The sequence below is a fragment of the Phyllobates terribilis genome, unplaced genomic scaffold, assembly GCF_046119375.1.
Source record: "Phyllobates terribilis strain yellow unplaced genomic scaffold, ASM4611937v1 Scaffold_5__5_contigs__length_657084704, whole genome shotgun sequence".
NCBI lineage: Eukaryota > Metazoa > Chordata > Amphibia > Anura > Dendrobatidae > Phyllobates > Phyllobates terribilis.
This window is the reverse complement of record NW_027362765.1, coordinates 613,568,023-613,589,433: the sequence shown is the minus strand read 5'-3', so window position 1 is coordinate 613,589,433 and position 21,411 is coordinate 613,568,023. Positions and strand designations below refer to the sequence as shown.

The 21,411-nt window shown below is 44.1% G+C and overlaps 1 protein-coding gene across 1 annotated transcript in view; it reads right to left on the bottom strand.

Annotated features, from left to right (window-relative positions):
- Positions 1–153: 153 nt before the first annotated feature.
- LRRC18 (leucine rich repeat containing 18) overlaps positions 154–21,411 on the bottom strand; it is a 124,459-nt gene continuing 103,201 nt past the window's right edge. Inside the window, exon 2 of the mRNA XM_073686092.1 lies at positions 154–2,977. Within this exon, the coding sequence (XP_073542193.1) occupies positions 2,195–2,974 (780 nt within the window). The 5' untranslated portion in view covers positions 2,975–2,977 and the 3' untranslated portion in view covers positions 154–2,194. The remainder of the gene's footprint in view (positions 2,978–21,411) is intronic.

Genomic DNA, 21,411 nt, shown 5'->3' with positions numbered 1-21,411 from the left:
CCATAGGTAATAGAAATAAAGCTTGTATCAACCAAGCCAATATAGCTAAAATAGCTAGATATCTGGACATAAAGGACCAAGGACCAGGGTTGCAATAAGATATCTGGCCTGATGTCGTATAGGAACTATAGTAGGAGAGTAGTATAGTCCATGTTTTTATCTTGTACATGTTGTATGTTTCTTGGTGTTTAATAAAGTTGTATCTTTATATATATATATATATATAATTACATCACTTATGTATTGGCCCTTTCTCTTTGTTCTAATATATGATGTTACTGACACAAACAATATATAGTTATAAACCAAATAAATTTGAATACTAAGCTAATACAGAGAAATGAAGAAGAAGTCTCATGTACTGTATGTTGCAATTTCACTAGATTAAAGTCCCTCTTAAAGGTACTCTGTCAGAACAGAATGACTGTTCAAACTAAACCCCATCGCTCAGTGCATTATAGTGGAGTCAATCATTTATATACAACTTCCCAGCTGCTTGTTTTCCCTCTATCTCCCCCTTATTTGATTGACAGCTCTGGCTTCATAGAGCTGGAGAAGGAAGGAGAAAAAGGGAAAACAAACACTTGGGAAGGGGTACTAAAATGATTGGTCCCGCCCTGAAACACCGAATGCCCGTGTTTGGTTTGAACAGTCATTCTGTGCTGACAGAGTCCCTTTAAAGGGACTCTGTCAGAATGATCCATCAACCCAAACTGTTATAAGATCATGTTGCTTATTAAAAGATAATGTCATTCACAGGTTTACTGAGGCAATTTATTGCTCTCTGACTGAAGAATTGCTGTTTTAATTCATATGCAAATGAACCTGAAGTGCTCTGTGCACATCAGTACACTTTCCAAGCCTCTTCCTCACTGGATCTATTTCCCATCCAGCTCCATCTTCCTCTGCTTGACTGTATTTAAACTTCGATTTTTCAGTCAACATTCTATGTATAAAATATGTATTCTATGTATAAAACAAAAGACATGGAAGGACTTGTGCAGCTAAAACAATCTAGAAATAAGCTTTACAGAGGACTTGCTTATTGCCCCTGCTCCTGTAAGTAGTGGGGGTTTTGTTTGTTTGGAACTGCATGGTGGATGCAAAAAGAAAAAAAAAGATATGGACATTTTAATTAAGTGCTAATTTTTATGGCCTCTACCATCGGGGTGTGGCTAACAGAATTCTCTGGGGTGTGTCTTTAGGCTGCTGTGCATTATTACCCTGTGAGCAATACCCCCTTGTACAGACCATAATAATGAGCACAAAATAGGGGATGTATAAAGGAAACCAAAAATGGAATACTTGGGAGCAACGAGAATAAAATAAGAGCAAAAACTGACTACTTTTGACCTTCCGACAGGTCCTATTTAAATAGTAAGCTATATAGCTGATTAATAAAGGGCAATTACGCTAGGGACCCCTGAGAAGTTCAGGTAGAAGGTCTGCTGTTGGGTCTCAATAGCTTCACTTCTGGTCTTGGGCTCCACACAGCATAGCATCTCCTGTGTCAACACATAACCAGGGTGAAGTATGAAAGAGGATGGATGGGTGCTCTTTTAATTAGCTAAACCAGCACCCTTTTATAGTGCATATGCTGTGACAAGAAGATTTGCTCAGCTTTTAAATGAGTAGTCAGAACCTTCACACGTTACTCTTGTCTTGTGTTGATTCAGTCCTGGAAATGAAGCTGATGGGATCCAGTAATGAAGTGGCTGCAGGAAGATCAGGGCATCTGGGGTAATTGAAATAACAGTCTTTTAAAAAGAAACTATCATAAGGATTTTTCCCTATGCAGCCTTTTAATCTTAGCATGACTCGTATATTAAATCAATAAAATGCTGCCACTAGGAGCAGTCAGATCCATTGCACTATTATGTCCAAAGTCACGATTGACACATCAGTGTGTAGTGAGAGCGGAGACGCTCCTGCAGCACATACTGGGTGGCTGTTGTAAAATAAATATGGTGCGGACCTTAGTTATGTAATAGTAATGGGATGATTAGGAAAATTACTAGGAAGCTCATACTACACACCTCATACTTTATAGGGGTAAATTGTGATCACATGTTCCATATAATCATATTTACATTGTTTTTTTTTAGGCTGGATAAACCCTTTTGTTATTTTTGCCATAATTATTTTTCTGAACTTATTATTTTTTACAATTTTTATTTCTGATCGTTGATGTATTTTATGATATCTTTTCCCATTCATTTACATTGATCAATGTCTCCTTGGCTACAGAGTTTGGAGAAACAAGGTTGTTGGAGAAAGGATTTCTCGTTGCAGAAGTCATCACATTTTTCAGCTTTCTCTTATCCATTTGGCATTTTGCCAGACATGGACTACACAAATCCTTTTCATTCACAAGATAAAGAGATTGAATTCTTTGGATGGTTTCCTGATACTCTTCCTCTGTTTTTTCTGCATTCTGAATAGGGTTTCTCTTGGTGTTAAGCTTCTTCAGTTTAGGCAGCTTGAGTATGCTGGGCGGCACTGAAGTAAGTTGATTATCAAAGACACCCACTTCTTTCAGCTCTTTTAGATTTCCAAATGTTGTCGGCAGCATATCAATGCTGTTAAGTCCTAGGTTAAGTTGCCGTAAGTTATTAAGATGGCTCAATTCTATAGGAACACCATTTGTGGTCAGTTTGTTGTTGCAAACATTAAGATGTAGGAGGCTTTGTAGTTGGCCTATAGACTCAGGAAGTTTTTCTATCTGATTGCTGTGTAGGTCAAGCCACCGCAGATTGCGAAAACGATGTATCCAATCAGGAATCTTGCGTATAAAATTTCTACTGAGGTCCAACTCTTCTATGTCACAGAGTTTCAATAAGCATTTGGGAATAGCAGCAATTCCCATCTTAGAAAGATCCAACCTTCGTTTCCCATCAAATGTGATACGGATGGAGTTCTTAGCTGCCTTCAAAGTGATTTTCTTACCCTTCTGTTTTCCTTTACCTTTTGGCATTTTCTGAAACAAAGAACATATGCAGTCAAGTTCCATATAATAATAACAAAAGCTAAACAAATATCCAATAATACTTCAAATATATTAAATGGTAAAAGTCAAGATCTGAAATAATTTAACATGACTTTGTGAAACATCAATCACATCCATTAAGAAAATTCATCATTTTGCAAAATAAATAGTTTGGTAATGATGAGGAGGAAATTTTTTAGGCCGTGTTTTCGCAGAACCAATGTTTGCATAGGGTTGCAAACACTGTACTCAGGCCGCACTGAAGGTTTTCTGACAGATGACATATCTGCAGAATATGCCCAGAAGAATGACAGTCTATTGGTGAGGTTTCAATTATTGAGAACATATGATGAGTAGATTTGACTTCAATTACAGATTTTTCTGATAATCCAGCTAATGTTGTTCTAATGGCAACATATGCAAAATGTCAAGGACGACGGTGGTACGTCTGCCATTAACAGCGACATTTTGACTTTAGGATTTGCACAAGGACCTTAATGAGTGTACTCTAGGCCGAGACTTCCATCCACTACCAAGCCCAGGACCGCCTGCATAAGTCAGCTGTTCCTGACTACTGTGAAAATGTGGCGGAGGTAAAAAGATGCGCAGAGGGTCGTACAGGGGAGAAGAGTAGTTTGGTGACGGAAGAGGTGAGCTGTGTGGTATTATTCTATTTTTTTGGTCTTACTATAAATTAGCAAAATGGCGGCTAGCTACCATTTTACATATTTTTCCTTATTTGTCATGCAAACATTATGCCATAGTGTCTGTTATTGTACCTCTTACTCAAAATATGTGCTTGGAATTAACTAGTTTATTTTACTTAATATCCTTACCTAGTGCTCTGTGTCATTTATATATTTATGTGGCTCCACACCAGCTTCACTATTTGCTATTGTTGTCATGGAGTGCTGCTTTCTAACATATTATGATACAGAGCGCTACAGAGACAAATATGCTCCTTACACTTAGTCATGCTGGGAGTGCTTTCATTAATCTGGCTTGTTACCTTCACACATTGTATAGCTGACATGCACACATCCTGGTCAATAGTGTTGCCTCGTCACAACCTTTTCTCCTACTGAGTGCTAGGATTTTCAATGCTTTCCATTTGTGGTGACTACAGGAAGAGTCCCTAGCAACCTATGGTTGGCAGCTCCTTTTGCAGGACTGTGTTTGCACATTTTTATTGCTCTATACTCCTTTCATGAGAACCTTACCAGTTTTATTATTGAACATTTTTGCCATTTTGTTTACAGAGATGTAACTACAGCAATTATAATATATACATCTATATCTCTTAGTTGATAAAGTATATTTTTGATGCACTTAGACTTATACATTAACTCCTGGATTCTGCACAGTAAATTTGTAAAGAGACACCTTTGAATTATGTACATTGCTCAGTATAATTCGGCACGCCCCAACAGACTTGTCAGAAAACCTTTAGTTTCTTTCGGAATCAATATTTTCTGTGGGATATCATGCTACAAAATACTCCCACAAATGTGGGCCAAAAAAGTAAATTTTCAAACAAATTCATTTAAGATCATGTTGCAAAAGTAAGTGCACCCCAATGAAAGTCTTAGGAGCAAAGTTAAAGTTTAGATTACAAAATTCTAATTAACAAGAATTCAACCACAAGTCCAATATTTATTATGCAGGTGTCCAGCAGGCAGTTGACTATAACAGAGCATTACTTAAAGAGAACCTGTCAGCAGAATTTGACCCTATAAACTAAAGGCATGGCCATAATGGCATTGTGATGCTGATTAATCTGATACCTGATGTGAAGGGATCCGATCAGTGGCTGTTGAATACGCACCTTATGAAGTTTTCATAAAATGACGTCTTCTGTGCTTCAGTGTGCCTCGGGGCAGGGTTTTCTTCTGGTTCTCAGCCCCCCCCCCCCCACCACCAGCCTCCTCTGCTTCTTGTAAAGATCACTGATTGTTCAGTAACCTTCCGCCTTTTTAAAATTCCGCATTGCCGCTACCATTGTGTGGGCGGTGCCTTTCGCAGTGTGAGCCTGTGTCCTGTGTGCAGTATTTCAACAAAATAGTGCCAGAAGAGACGCATGCACAGATTGAGATTTTGTCTCAGTGAAAAATTCAACTAAGGGTGATCTTGTGGCATGCAACAACATCAACAATTTAATGGAAGCTCTAAAGATAAATCCAGAAGAATGGAGGCTCTTCATCCAAAGCAAGCCTAAAAGCCATCTTGCTGCATAATGGCAATGCGCTACCCTCAATTCCAGTTGATTATGCAGTCCACATCAAAGAAACCTATGAGAACATGAAACAGCTGTTGAGGTGCCTGAACTATGACCAACATTTTTGTCCCCTTTGTGATGACTTAAAGGTGGCTGCCCTCTTACTTAGTCTCCAGGGTGGATATACAAAGTACTGCTGCTTTCTGTGTGAGTGGGATAGTCGAGCAAGAGAATATAACTACAATAAGAGACTGACCTCTCCAACATTGACTTAAGCTAGGGAGTAAAAATATTCTGCATGTAGCACTTGTTGATCCACATGAGATTTTGTTATCACCATTGCATATCTAGTTGGGCCTAATGAATAATTTTGTAAAAGCAATGGATAAAAATGCAAAAGCATTGAAGTATCTAATTGATAAATTTCCAAGGCTGAGTGAAGCAAAGAAAAAGGAAGGAGTATTTATTGGAACTCAGATTCGTAAGCTTCAAGATGAGTAGTTTCTCTGTTTGTTGCAGAGCAAGGAAATGACTGCATGGGTAGCATTCATATTAGTGGACACTAATTTTTTGGGAAATTCAAGAGCAGATAACTGAAGAGTTAGTGGAAAATCTAATAAAAACATATAAAGATCTTGGCTTTAACACGTTCTTAAAGATTCATTTCTTACATTCGCATCTAGTCTGTTTTCCACCAGACTGCAGAGCAGTGAGCGACAAACACCAACAAACACCAAGATATTGCAGCTATGGAGAAAAGACATCAGGGAAAATGGAATCCATCAATTCTTGCAGATTACTGTTGAACAATTGAAAGAGATGATCCGATGCAGGAGCACAAGAGACAAGCAAAAAAGAGGTGTCACTGAATGAGGACCAAATTTTGTAGTGCAATTTCTGCAACTGTTTATAATTCGCAATAGTGTTTAGACATGTTTTAGTTATTTGAATTGTTGCCTAGTTTCCGCTAAATAAATATCAGAAAATTTACATAAAACATTCTGCATCTTTATATTTGCAAAAATAATAATGTTTCATAGTACTGAAACTTGTATGCAATGATTATATGTAGCAGTAAAAGTAAAAAACTCTTTGATATCATACAAACAAGAGCCAACTAAAATTTTTATTGTCGGATTTAAATTCAGAAGGACAAAATCATTAAGAAATGGCTCATTTCATAACTAAACCTGACATGTTTTGAAAACACGTAGAACAGTGTTATTAGTCAGAATACTGTAATAAAATACGAATGTAGCAAAGGTGGAACTGAAACCACCTCACAGAGATGTCCATACCGACCATGGGTATTAACACCTAAAAGAAGAGTATTCTGATGAGAAGGGTGACGAAAATCAATATGTAAGTTTGTAAGGAGTGTGGACTGAACTGTCGCTTTCTTTACCCTGAAGACACCAATTGCGTTGTATTATGTGTAATGTGAATAATGTCCTGCGTGTAACATATTGTGATGTGATGTATAGCGTATAATTAATGTAAAGGTAATGCATAAGCATATAGTATACGATAGCATAGGATAAGACATAGTTTAGGGCTTAGGGCATGGGTAGGTAGAATAAGATAGTGACATTAGGGTAAGATGGAGTTAATGTTCTGGACAAGACCATAGTGGGAGGGGCTTAGTGTTATTGCAAGTGACTGCTTCCTGTAGTTAGGCAGACAGGGAAAAATTCAACGTAAAGTTGGAAGTGTCTGTTAGCAGTACTGCAGAAGTGGGTAAACTTCAGATAGGAGACTAAGGCTTAGTACCCACGATGCAGAAATGAAGCAGAAATTTTCCTGAGCATTTCTGCATCTCCTTGGCAGAAAAACACATGCGGTTTTTACATGCGTTTTTGACGCATATTTGACGCGTATTTGCCATGGATTTTGCAAAGGAATTGTATAGGCAAATACGCATGCAGAAACGCACAAGAATTGGTCATGTCCATATTTTTTCTGCGAGTAAAATCTGCGCAGAAAAAATACGGACCTTGTGCACAGAACTTGCAGAATGTCATAGGAAGTCATGGGATAAGGTATGCAATGCGTTTCTGGAGCGTTTACGCGCTGCAAATACGAACCAAAATACGCACCAAAAACGCATCGTGGGCACACAGCCTAAGGGACAAGGGAGCAGAACGACCCGGAACTGGCCAAAGATGAGACAGAGTGGTCTTCCACCTTAAAAGGGGTCCTTGGACAAGAAATTCTGAGCTTGGCAACTGCCGAAAGTATCGGACCTGAACAGGAATGAGTTTGTGGGACTAGTGGCGGTCCCGAGCGGTAGATCCAAGGCACCAGTGGTGGAAGAAATAGGACTTGGAACCACTGAGCAGGTTCCAGGCTTGCTGATGAGGACTGTGGTGACAAGCTAGGCTGTGACGAAGTAAGGCGAAACAGTGTGATTCACCTGCCCTGGAGTACTTCGCACAATGCTGCTGACAGTTTCGCTTTAAAAATCATTGAGTTAATACAAAATACTAGATGTAGTAGTTTTTATGTGGGGTGTACTCATTTTTGCATCAACTATTTTTAGTAAAACTGGAGAATTTGTAATGGAAGATATATTATTAATTTTACTGTCATGTTATGAGTTAAAAAATATTCTATGAAACATTCTATTATATTATAAACGCACACATGCCCATTTTCCTGTTTGTAATTTTTAAAATGTTAAAAATGACAATATATATATATATATAGATTGCCTAAAAAACAAAGGAAATGTGTAATCTTTACTTTAGCCCTTTTAGAGATCATTCCGCTTAACTGTTCACATATATATATCTCATAGACACTACAATAATACAGTGACATGTATAAGTTTGTTACTGTGAACTGTTAAGCAAGGTGAAGATGGAATGATTTCTAGAAGGGCTAAAGTAAAGATTACACATTTCCTTTGTATTTTGGGCAATATATATATATATATATATATATATACACACAGTACAGACCAAAAGTTTGGACACACCTACTCATTTAAAGATTTTTCTGTATTTTCATGACTATGAATATTGTACATTCACACTGAAGGCATCAAAACTATGAATTAACACTTGTGGAATTATATACTTAACAAAAAAGTGTGAAACTACTGAAAATATGTCTTATATTCTAGGATCTTCAAAGTAGCCACCTTTTGCTTTGATGACTGCTTTGCACACTCTTGGCATTCTCTTGATGAGCTTCAAGAGGTAGTCACCGGAAATGGTCTTCCAACAATCTTGAAGGAGTTCCCAGAGATGCTTAGCACTTGTTGGCCCTTTTGCCTTCACTCAGGCAGGCAACAAGCAGAAGAGACTGACTACCACAGAATCTTGCAGCGGCATGCTATTCCATCCATTTGCGTTTAGTTGGACCATCATTTATTTTTCAACAGGACAATGACCCCAAACACACCTCCAGGCTGTGTAAGGGCTATTTGACCAAGAAGGAGAGTGGTGGGGTGCTACGCCAGATGACCTGGCCTCCACAGTCACCAGACCTGAGCCCAATCGAGATGGTTTGGGGTGAACTGGACCGCAGAGTGAAGGCAAAAGGGCCAACAAGTGCTAAGCATCTCTGGGAACTCCTTCAAGATTGTTGGAAGACCATTTCCGGTGACTACCTCTTGAAGCTCATCAAGAGAATGCCAAGAGTGTGCAAAGCAGTCATCATAGCAAAAGGTGGCTACTTTGAAGAACCTAGAATATAAGACATATTTTCAGTTGTTTCACACTTTTTTGTTAAGTATATAATTCCACATGTGTTAATTCATAGTTTTGATGCCTTCAGTGTGAATGTACAATTTTCATAGTCATGAAAATACAGAAAAATCTGTAAATGAGAAGGTGTGTCCAAACTTTTGGTCTGTACTGTATATTCTTCTTTTTTCTTTTTTTTTGCCGGCTGGCGCGCTATGCCTCAGGATCCCTCCTGCGCGTGCGCAGCCCAGCGGCTCCCGGCGCGCTTGCACGGGGATGACCTGGAAATCGTACCCCGCACAAGCGCAGACCCACGCTACGTCACAGGGCGCGACACAACCCCACACGTGCGAAGCCCGGAAGGCCTGCCTGCCTGCGTGCCCAGCCACGACCATCGTGCGTGCGCAGACCCGACTGCAGGACCCGGCGCACGCGGGAGAGGGCCCCGGAGGGCGCCCCCCCGCACACAGACCCAGGTGCAGCAAGATGGGGCTGGGAACAGAGGGCCATCTTCTGTCTCTTCACAGCCTCCAGGCCGCATCGATCCCGGGATCCACTCCAGACCCCACGACAGGTACGAGGTACCACCTAGAGAGGCTTCCATCAAGGACAGGAACCAAAACTGATGCGGAAGAGAGGTACCGCCTTTTTATTCGGTAGGTTCCTTTCCTTGGTGGGCGGATACCCTCTCCAGGTGGTGCTGTCATGGGAGAAGGGGAAAAAAGTGATTGCCCCAGCCTTAAAACATAAATTAACTGTGGTTTATCACATCTTTGGGAAACCAAGATAAATTTCCCTAACCACACACAGGCCTGATTACTGCCACGCATGTTCTCAAATCAAGAAATCACTTCAATAGGACCTGCCTGACAAAGTGAAGTAGACCAAAAGATCCTAAAAAGCTAGATATCATGGCGTGATCCAAAGAAATTCAGGAACAAATGAGAAACAAAGTTATCAAGATCTATCAGTCTGGAAAAGGTTATAAAGCCATTTCTAAAGCTTTGGGACTCCAGTAAACCACAGTGAGAGCCATTATCCATAAATGGTGACAACATGGAACAGTGGTGAACCTTCTTAAGAGTGGCTGGCCGACCAAAATTACCTCAAAAGTGCAGCGACGACTCATCCAAGGGGTCACAAAACACCCCACCACAACATCCAAAGAACTGCAGGCCTCCCTTGCCTCAGTTAAAGTCAGTGTTCTTGACTCCACCATAAGAAAGAGATTGTGCAAAAATGGCATACATGGCAGAGTTCCAAGACGAAAACCACAGCTGAGAAAAAAACAAAAGGCTCATCTCAGTTTTGCCAGAAAACATCTTGATTATTGCCAAGACTTTAGGGAGAATACTCTGTGGACTGCCAAGACAAAAGTTGAACTTTTGGGAAGGTGTATATCCCATTACATCTGACATAGAAGTAACACAGCATTTCTGAAGAGGAACATCATACCAACAGTAAGATATGGTGTTGGTAGTGTAATGGTCTGGGGCTGTTTTGCTGTGGTAAATGAAATCATGAATTGTGCTGTCTATCAAAAAATCCTGAAGGAGAATGTCGGGCCATCTGTTCGTGACCTCAAGCTGAAGCGCACTTGGGTTATGCAGCAGGACCATGATCCAAAACACACGAGCAAGTCCGCCTCTGAATGGCCTAAGAAAAACAAAATTAAGACTTTGGAGTGGCCTAGTCAAATTCCTGACCTTAGTCCGATTGAGATGATGTAGCAGGACCTTAAAATGGCGGTTCATGCTTGAAAACTCTCCAATGTGGTTGAATTACAACAATTTTGCAGAGATGAGTGGGCCAAAATTCCTCCAGCGCGTTGTACAAGTCTCATTGCCAGTTATCGCAAACACTTGACTGCAGTTGTTGCTGCTAATAGTGGCCCAACCAGTTATTAGGCTTAGAGGGCAATCACTTTTTCCCTGGCCATGGATTTCTTTTTCCCTCAATAATAAAGACCTTAATTTAAAAACTGCTTTTTGTGTTTAATTGTGTTATCTTTGTCTAATACTTAAATTTGTTTTGTGATCTGAAACATTTAAGTGTGACAAACATGTAAAAGAATAAGAAATCAGGAAGGGGACAAACACTTTTCACACCACTGATTCATATGTCTGTATACTTGATAATGACCATGTTCCCACCTTCAGTATTTGGTCAGTAATTTAGCTCAGTATTTGTAAGCCAAAACCAGGTGAGGAACAATCAGAGGAAAAGTATAATAGAAACAAGTGCAACTTTTCTGCATTTTTCACCCTCTCCTGGTTTTGGCCCTCACTCCTGAGAAAAAATACTGACCAAATACTGAAGGTGAGAACGTGACCAAAGGCTGCATTCAGCCAGCTGAAATGTTGCATTTTTGCAGAGTAAACCCAAAGTGTTCGTCCCTCATAATCATAGAGAAGCTTTGAACTGACAGTGAAAGGGCATGTCAATGGGAGCATGTCAGCCCCATCACTACCCTGGCAGTCATTTTATGGCTACAAAGTGGCATAATAGGGAGGTATAGGTCAGGAAATGAGCTATAGTTTCATTCCCCTAAAGAATCATAAGTCCATGCGTGGAAACCATGTTCAACCAGAGCTGCTAGAAAGGAAGACAAACAGCTCAGTGGCTCTGCCATTGTTGACTGAGCACCCCACTCAGAGCCACTGAACCACATGCAATCCACAGTTTTGTCAAAGCCAAATACCAGGAAGTATCAGAAACAAAGCAGCTTTATTTAAAACATAACATACCAGCAAAGGACTAAAACCACAGTGTGAAAAACGCAATAAAACTCAAGTAAAACCGCAAGTAACCTAATTTAGCCAATAGGTGCAGAAAATCTTCAACATCAAAGTCTCACCAAATACTCATTGTGGGAACATGGCCTTGGTATTTCCCTGAATCGAGATACTCAATTGATAAAAGAATGGGCTTTCTTACTATTTCATGCACAGCAAGTGGCTGATAGCAACCCAGTGTAAGAAAAAACAACTTAAAAGTCAGCATGTTATGGACATTTCTAATATGATTTTACATGTACTTCGTCAGTATGTTTTTTCCATAAACTATTAAATCTATTTTGATCTTACAATTGTAGTTGAAAAACCACTGAAGTTCCGTCTTGTATCTAATTCTGTAGCTTTGTACCCAAATAAGAAGTTCCAGAATCATGACTGTGACACAATAGTTCATTGTGCTGTCATCAATAGTAACAGAATATTAAGTGTTACTAAGTTTTTGGATACAGCTTTTTTCAGAATTGTAGTGGAGTATCCATATTGGGTGCAGAAGTAGCAGTTTGCAGGTAGCAAATGCCTCATGCTAGGAGGTGCATCTGGGCATTGGCACCAATATGCTTTGAGTTACAACACTATCAATAAAAGCTATGTAAAATTGCGGAGTAACGAGTTCCCCACCCTGATTTACAAATAAGAAAGCTGTGCTCTTTATTCCCAATATATCTTAGTTAGTAAATTAGTCCATACACGGGTTTATTCGACAAATGTCAACAAATACTAGAACATGATAGGAAAAAGATAAAAAAGATATTGCATATAATTTTTACTAAAGGCACAAAAAGCTATAGAAATTGTTTTCATAAATACAAAACCACAAAACACCTAAAGCTCAATATGATTTGGAAAAAACACTACCAGGGTCAACACTGCATTAAAATAAGTAAAATTACAATAGTGAATAGCAAGTTATAATATTTAGTGACAGCAAGTACATGTGCTCTTTGGTTTTTCATCACTACAGATTTTAATGTGACGCGCCCCTTGGGCCGTGGGGTACTCGGTGCCGGGCCGGTCGTTGCTAGGGGAGATGTCACAGTGGCGGTGACCGTGACCCAGGGCAGTCAGTAAAAAGGGGATTTTATAGTTTTTATGTAGAAAGTTTGTGACGCTACCTGTGGTATGCGGCTAAAGGGAGCCGCCGCTGCGGAGCAGGTCCTCTGGAGCTGATGTTAGTGCAGCAGGGATGGTGTGGCTCTCCACAGGTAGAGCTTAGCTCCAGGGCAGTGTAGATGTTATAGGTGATGCTGGGCGTTGTAGTGCAAGGGTTGATGGCGCAGCAACAATCAGTCCACAACTTAATGGCGGTTTCCTCTTATCTTTACTGGTGGTGATTAGGCAAACCGGAACTAGAGTACTGGCTAGAAGTGGAAGTCCGGACAGCCTGGAAGCAAGTAAGGAATCCACCTCACCAGGTGACGTTGGAGGCCTTCCCTTTCACTACTCTCTTTGGCCCTGCTGTTTGTAGCTGTACGGTGGCCCTCGTCCCTGACTGCAACGTTTTTGTGCTCACCCGTATGGCAGGCAGCTCGGGCCTTGCTGATGCGTCGCTCCCACGTGGCGGTGCTGGGCCCTGCGGTGCTGCTGAGCCTCCGGGCGTCTGATGGGGCCAGGAGACCTGCAATCTCCTGCCCTCCGGTTTCTGCTGCTGGGCCTTCAGTGTCCCACAGCCTCGGACTCCCGTGTCCGGTTCCTCTGTGTTGGTTCCTTCTGGGGTGAACTGCCGCGCAGCTCCACTCCCCAGCTCCTCTCTCGTCGATGTCCTGACTTCAAATCCTCACACTAAGTCTCACTAACCCCGCCCCCAGATCCCAGTTGCCAAGGGGAGGAACTCCCCTTGCTGGTCTGGAGCCAGAAAAGTGTTGCATGCTTAGCAAAACCTAATTTAGGGGACCCCTGCTTGCTTCCAGGCATGGCATCACCTCTTGTGAGGGAGGCAATGCCACTGTGGCAACCGGACCCCTGGGGTGCCACAAATGCATATTTCTTTTTGTGCTATTGGAGTGATAAGACCTAAAACCATAAAAGTAAACCTAATAAATTATTTTTGCAGAAGGACTGCAAATGGATGTTTAGACTAGACTCACTGTCCCCAAAAGGTCTTAATAAAAAAAAATATCTTACGCATGCTTTCTGTGACCAAAATAATAAATCTGCGGCAGAAGGCTGTTTCTCAACTGGGCAAGTGCCTAGGGCAGTCAGGTACGGTGCCGCCATGAAGGGGAGAAAAAATAAATATATATATAATTTTTAAATTTACCCCTTCTTCTTACGTCCGCTGGACTGAGTATGAAAGCTGCCATGTTTATTGGGAAGGGGGTGCATTAGCAGAAGAGCACCGATCAGCTCCCTCCCCGACGGAACAAGATAGCTCAGAGGTGAAGGACCTGAGATGACGTCATACCCATGTCACTCTTATGGGCAAAGCCATGCTTCAGCTTGCAAGTGACATGTTTTCCTGGACATGAACCAGCAGAAGAAGTGGCATTGGTGAAAGGCAAATAGGGAACATGGGGTGCAAGCTACATGTGGGGATACATATGGGTGCGTAGGCTACATGTGGGGGCATATACAGTATGGGGGTGCAGGCTACATATGGGTGGTACATGTGCAAGCTTTATGTGAGGATGCAGGTTATATATGGGGTTACATATGAGAGTGAATGATACATGTGGGTATACATTAGGGGGTGGCAGGCTATATGTGGGGATACAGGATTTATGTGAGGGGGCACATATGGGAGGTGCCGGCTGTATATGAGGGATACATAGGGGTGTGAGATACATAGGGGGGGGACTGTGTGTGAGAGCGTGCCACAAAGGAGGGGAGGGTAAGCATTTTTTTGTGGAGCTGAAGATACAAGGAATTTTTATTGTTGACAGTGAGGGGGAGTGGTATTTATTGAGGGCACAGTATGGAGGCAGTAGTGTGACGAGGGATACTAAAGATGGGGACAGTGTGGTGGCTATAGTTCATTACGCAGGTACAGTATGTAGAGCGGACAGTGTATAGGCCGTAGTTGTTAAGTGAGGATGGTTTGACAGTTATTGTTCCTAAGGATGGACAGTGTGGTGGCCATATTTCATAGGGGATGGATGGGTTGGCATCAGGGCCGGACTGATGCCAACAAGGCCAGACTAAAATTCAGCCCTGGCATTTTAAGGCGCACAGGCCCACTTGTCGAGTGGTGAATGTGTAATATCTTTGTGCACCTGCATGTAACAATAAGTGAGGTGAGTATAACACGACTATATAACATATAGTCATAGCTGTGTCCAGTATTACAGCTCAATCCTATTTATTGCTCTTAGTTTCAGGCCCTGGCAAAGCTGCACTCTCCATAGTGCTGCGGCCTCTTCATATAACTGATGGGCAGGGATGCAAAGAGTCAGATACCCACTGAGCTAATATTTATTTATTTTAGTCACTTGTATAGCGCCCTTATTTCCACAGCATTTTACAGACATTATCAGCACTGTCCCCATTGGGGCTCACAATCTAATTTCCCTATCGGTATGTCTTTGGAGTTTGGAAGGAAACTGGAGACCCTGGAGAAAACCAACGGAAACACAGGGAGAACAAACAACTCTTTGTAGATGTTGTCCTTAGTGGGATTTGAAGCCAGGACCCCAGCACTGCAAAGCAACAGTTCTAACCACTGAGCCACCAAAAATCTCTACAAAGATCAAGATCTATATTACCGCCATATGGTGACCATATAGTGGTAGATATCAGTCCTGCAGAACATATAAGAGATTACAGCACTGTTACAGGTGACTTACAGGTGACGTTCTTTCTGATGGAGTCGTTCACTTTCCCATCTTTTCCTTCTGGCCCTTTCTGACATGACAACTTCTCCAGCCAGGACTCGGCTGAAGAGATTACAACACACATTTGACTTTTCATATTTCTAGCACCGTCCCCTTCTATTCCCAACCTGCACAAACTCCTTATCCTACTGATACCCCAATGCTGAGCCACTGCTGCCGGTCCCTATTACTGCACCTGTTGTGTGGTAAAATAAAGTTTGCGCTTACTGCCCCACATAATAATGCCCACCACTGTGCCCCTTACATAGTAATAATGCCTCCGATGTGCCCTCTAGATGGTAAAATTACTCCCTAGAAAATATTAATGCCCTGTGCAAGTGCCCTTGAAAACAGTGTCCACATTTTGCCCCTAGAAAGTAATAATGGCCCCTGTGCACATTCGACAGTACTCTGAGTGCCCCATGACAATAATGCTTCTAAAGTGCCCATTTAACATCTAATAATGTCCCGTGAGTCCTCCAATGTACAGCTCCTCCACACACAGTATGATGGGCAAACAGCTCCCCTATACACAGTATAATGCGCCCACAGCTCCTCTATATACAATATGATGTTACTAGAACTGTGCTCTACACAGTATGGTGGTCCACAGCTCTGCTATTCTATTCACAGTATGGTGGTCCCACAGCTCCGCTATACACAGTATATTGTGCCCAAAGCTCTTCTATACACAATATATTGGGCCCACAGCTTCCCTACACATAGCATGATGGTCCCACAGCTCCGCTATACACAGTATTGTGGTCCCACAGCTCCACTATTCACAGTATGGTGGTCCCACAATTCCCTATACACAGTATGGTGGTCCCACATCTCCGCTATACACAGTATATTGTGCCCACAGTTCTGCTATACACAATATATTGGGCCCACAGCTTCCCTACACATATCATGATGGGCCCACAACTTCCCTACACATAGCATGATGTCGCCAAAATATAGTATAATAAATCCCACAGTAGTCCTCAGACTGTATAATGGCCCCTGCATTAGTCCCTGAACTGTACAATAGCCCCCACATAAGTCCCCAAATGTGTAATGGCCCCCATATAAGTCTCCAAACTGTATAATGGCTGCTTTATTAGTCCTCAAGCTGTATAATGGCCCATGCATTAGTCACCAAGCTGTATAATGGCCACTGTATCAGACCCCATGCTGTATAATGGCCACTGCATTAGTCTACAAGCTGTATAATGGCTGTTGAATTAGTCCCTGAGGGTCCCCCATTTATGACACCCCCACATCACATCACAAGTTTTAATTTAAAAAAATCATATACTCACCTAACCCAGGATCCTGATGAGTCCAGCGGCAAGGCAACACGCTGTTATAGTGCCGACGCATGCACCCAACATCAAATTCCTGGCACAGCGTGATGACGTCACCATGCCAGAACTCTAACAGAACAGAGAGCGGTTGTGCAGGGAGATCGTGTCTCCCTGCTCTAGAGCAGGGCTGAACTGTATCGCCACATTATACATGCTTATTAAATAAGGGTAGTATAGATCTTGGTGGGCCCCCCGGAGCTTGGGGCCTGGGGCAATCTACTCTGTTTCCCTCGGTGACTACGCTACTGTATACTGTGACCGCAGACATCAGATATTACACCGATCACATATTATCCTGTATATAACACCTGATGTCTGTGCACACAGTATATTATATCCCTGATATATCCTATACTATGTGTACAGACATGAGATGTTATATACAGGATAAAAGGTCATGCTGTATATTACACTGTGTACAGACATCAGATATAATACCATCACATATTATTCTGTATATAATATTGGATGTCTGCGCACAGATATGTCTGTCACAACATATGGGTACAACGGGAAGGCCCTAATGGTGGGGAGTGGGGAATGGGACACCTCCTGACACCAACCTGTATTTGTCCCTAAGTTCCCCTAATGCCCTATGCGGGTCCTTCCCCATGCCACCGTCACGTGCCTAGTCCCTGGCTGTCATCCCAACTAACCCTGGCTAGTGCACAAGTCAGCCTCGCCACTGCAGGTAATAAACACAGGGCAAAAGACAAACAGGGGACATGCAGAAAGACTACTCAGCTTAAAACTCAGCACCAGAAGAGGAGTCTGCTGCAACACTCCAAACCGGCTCCAGGCAAACAGAACTCCTTCAATGGCTCCATAACAGTCACAGAAGAGCCACACATACCTAGCTGGTCTGCATAGAAGAAACTGATGGGTCATGTGACTATTTAAAGGGAGGTGGAAGTGGCTATAAATCAACATCAGCTGAACAGACAAAAAGAAACTTGCCAGCAAGAAACTGACATTAACTCTTGCTGGACCAAAGAAAAAAAACATTTAAATTCCAGCAACCCAGAGCTACCATGAATCCCTTAATGATTCATGACAATATCAGTGACATGTAGTGCTGTTGCTTCAAAAGCATCCAGCAACTGTTACAAATAACACAAGCACAGGAGACAGGAAGTGCTTCAGAAGCATCCAGCAACTAGAGGGGTTTAGACAGTCACGGGAGACAGGGAGTGTTTTCACTAGAGCCCCAGGGGGATTGTGGGGAACTTGCTATTGAAGTCTGGCTGAAGCCGAAGAGAAAGATGGTGTGTTACCTGGATCTGACAGAAGGCAACTGAACAGGATTCAGATCAGGAGAGAAACTAAACACAGGTCAGATAAACTCCCTGAACTAACAGTGCAGAGTATTATCGGGCAAGAAGATAAGGACTGGAAGGAATTGTGTCACAGGGATCATCTCCCTCATCAAATCCTCCCCCCTCCATCACCATGCAGGATGAAGAATGCTGTGCACTATTGTGTCCTTGTGAAGGAAAAACCTGTGGTTGTGTATGCATAGAATTGTGCTGCTAAGAGATCTAATCTATGCTGAATTATACTACTGAAGTACTGTAATACTGTGCCTTGTGAAGAAACTACTATATTGTTACTGGAACCTGTTGCTCAAGAAACTCAGACTGTACTGTAATGAAGATTGTTGCTGTAATATCCCTGAATTGCACTGGCCGTGCTTCAGATTAAATTCCACTGTTAAACTGTTGAAAAAGACTCTTGTCAGATGTGTCTGGTCAGCAATTGAATCTATCGTGTGCCTGAGAGAATCTGCAGCCTATGGTCGCCCTGAGTAACAGTTCCCCCAGGATTCCAAAGAATTCATGAAACCCGTCTCGCCCTATCTGAACCTAGCGGTGTGTGTGTAACACATATTTTCCTGTACACTGTATGTTTGTACTATGTGCACTGTATATGTGTAGCACCCTGAGGATTCGGCTGCTACAGGGGTATTGCACCTCAAGCCAGAGGTGTGATATTCCACTCCCGGGTAAGGATGGAGTGTAGAACTGAGCTCAGTTAGCTGCATGCACTACACACATCCCATTTCCGAGGAACAGACCGACGGTACTCCCACTAGAGAAATGTGCAGGTACGACAGTGTCTGTTCCTGGCTGGAGTGGGAGGGGGGTGGAACATCCCAGTAGTGTAGGGGCAGATAGGGGGAGCAGTCTGGGTAAAGCTAGGAGCTCATTGGGTGCTGGTCACCTGAGCTCACACATAGTGGGAGTATATAAGGTGGGCACCATCTTAGGACAGGGTCTTTTGCAGAGTGAGGTCAGTCTGTCAGAGTTGAGTCAGAGAAGCAGAGCAGAGGAGAAGAGCAGCTCCAAGGCCAAGAGAGAGAGAGGAGAAAGAAAGACCCAGAGGGGGAGAACGAAGGAACTCCAAGAGCCCAAATTAGACCAGAGGGTGAAGAGTTGGCAACAGGGTACCGGATCCCAAGCTGGCAGAGGCTACAGCACACCTTAGCCAGGAACCGGAGGTCGTGGGCAGGATCGATCTGCCACGATCACCCACTAAATCCACCCGGAAGGCAGACCAGGAATAGGGTCAGGGAACCCAGAGACAAGGGTTTACCACCAAGAGGCCCGAGGGAGCCGGACATAGGTGGATCCCTGGTGGGGAAGGCCAGAGAAGAGGACAGGACAGAAAGGGAGCTCAGGACCACGCTCCAGAATCACCTGGGGGTTGGCTGAGTCCAGGACTTGGTGGACGCAGCACGGCTCGGGTGATCACTCAAGGCCGGAGTGACCAGAACAACTGCAGTAAGTAAAAAAAACCCTGAACTGCACAGCCCGACTCTGAGTCTCATTTCCATCCTCGCTGCACCACCACAACCCCCATCCTCTGCAACTGACCCCCTGAGGCTATACCCCTCCCGTTGGGGGTTATACTACCTAAGCTGCACTCACATCATCAGCCTCAGTGGACCCTGCTGCAGCGGCGGCCGTATTGACCGCAAATCAACGGGTGGCGTAGTCGACACAAAAGAACATCTAGTAACATCATAAGGACTGCCACACACTGAGCTTGACACCCTGGGCACGGACCGGGTCACAGCCACTCGGAGACTACAACCCCCATCTGATCCGGCTCCGGGTATCCCCCTAACAGCACTGGCCCAGGGGGCGCGTCAACTTTGGCGTAGTCGGCAGGATAACGTGCCCGCAACAACCGGGTACTGCGTGCCTGAAGAAAAGTTCATCGTTACCTTAAAAAGAAGTCTCCTGCCGGTTCCGGAGGGTCCCCGCCATCGGGCCCCATCACAGGTCGTTTCCCGCCGGTTGTCCGCCATTTGCAGCTTTTTCCCGCCATCCATGGAGTTTCCCGCCACTGGGAGACGATTCCCGCCATTTCCAAAGATTTCCCGCCTTGGAAAAGCGGACGCCATTATGGGCGTGCCAGAGGGTGGCAAGAGACCACCTCCCATCGTGGGCCAGGTCGAAGAATGGCGCCAAAAGCGGAAACCGCCCCCACCAACAGAGACTGTGATGCTGGAAGTGTCCATCAGCGTAAGAGAACTGCCCCTGGAACTGACAATCACAAAGTTGCCCCGGGACCACCCTAAATGTGGGCGGAGACAGAACAAGAGAACAAAGATGGGTGTCGCCTGGAGCAGTCTGGAGAGAGCGCACCCGGAGACAAGACGTCTGGAAGAGAGTCCAGAGAAAGCACACCCGGAGATGGAGGGAGAGCCAGGCAGCACCGACCCAGTGGTCAGGAGCCTGATGCGGGCCGCCACTCCAGGCAGCACCGACCCAGTGGTCAGGAGCCTGTTGCAGGTCGCCACTCCAGAAGGCCTGCTGGAGATCCTAACACAGCTCCCCCGAGATCGGGAGTGTGCACAGACTGCGCTGGAGGGCCTCGCACAGAGGTTGGCCCGGGTGCAACGAGAGACGTTGGCGGAGTGGAGCCGAGAGATGGCCCAGCAGACCGAGACTCGTCAGCGGAGCACGCCACCCGAGACGAGGAGACAGACCGCCTCTGAGGATGGCGCAGGAGGACTGAAGGCCGGAGACGGCGCCGAGAAGGGAGCCGAACGAATGGAGGCAGGTAAAGGGGACGTCACTACCCCGAGCCGGGAAACCGCGTGCCTGCCCCAGCTCCCCGTCGCAGAGCCCGAAATTCCCCCTGCCGTGCCCGTCGCTGCATCGTCACCGTGCCAGACTAGGCCTCAAACGGAAGCCGCGACCCCTGTGACGTCACACGCCTCGACCTCGAGCGTGGCCAAGCAGGAAATACCACCGGCCTGGTCGCAAGGCCTAGTACCCCCGGGCGACGCAATACCAACAGCGCCCCCTACCTCCGCGGAGCCCCCGGCCTGGTCGCAGGGCCAAGTAACACAGGGCGCCGCCGTTCTTACGGTGCCCTTTACTTTCAAGGTGCCCCAGGCCTGGTCGCAAGGCCTGGTTAACCCGGGCGCCGCTACCACCACGGCGCCCATAACACCTAAAGTACCGCACCTGGGTGAGGACCTGTTCGCCCAGCATACGTGCCCGGATGGGCAGCCCTTCGTATGGCCCCAGGAATACATCCAGCTGGAGCTGCAAAAAGCA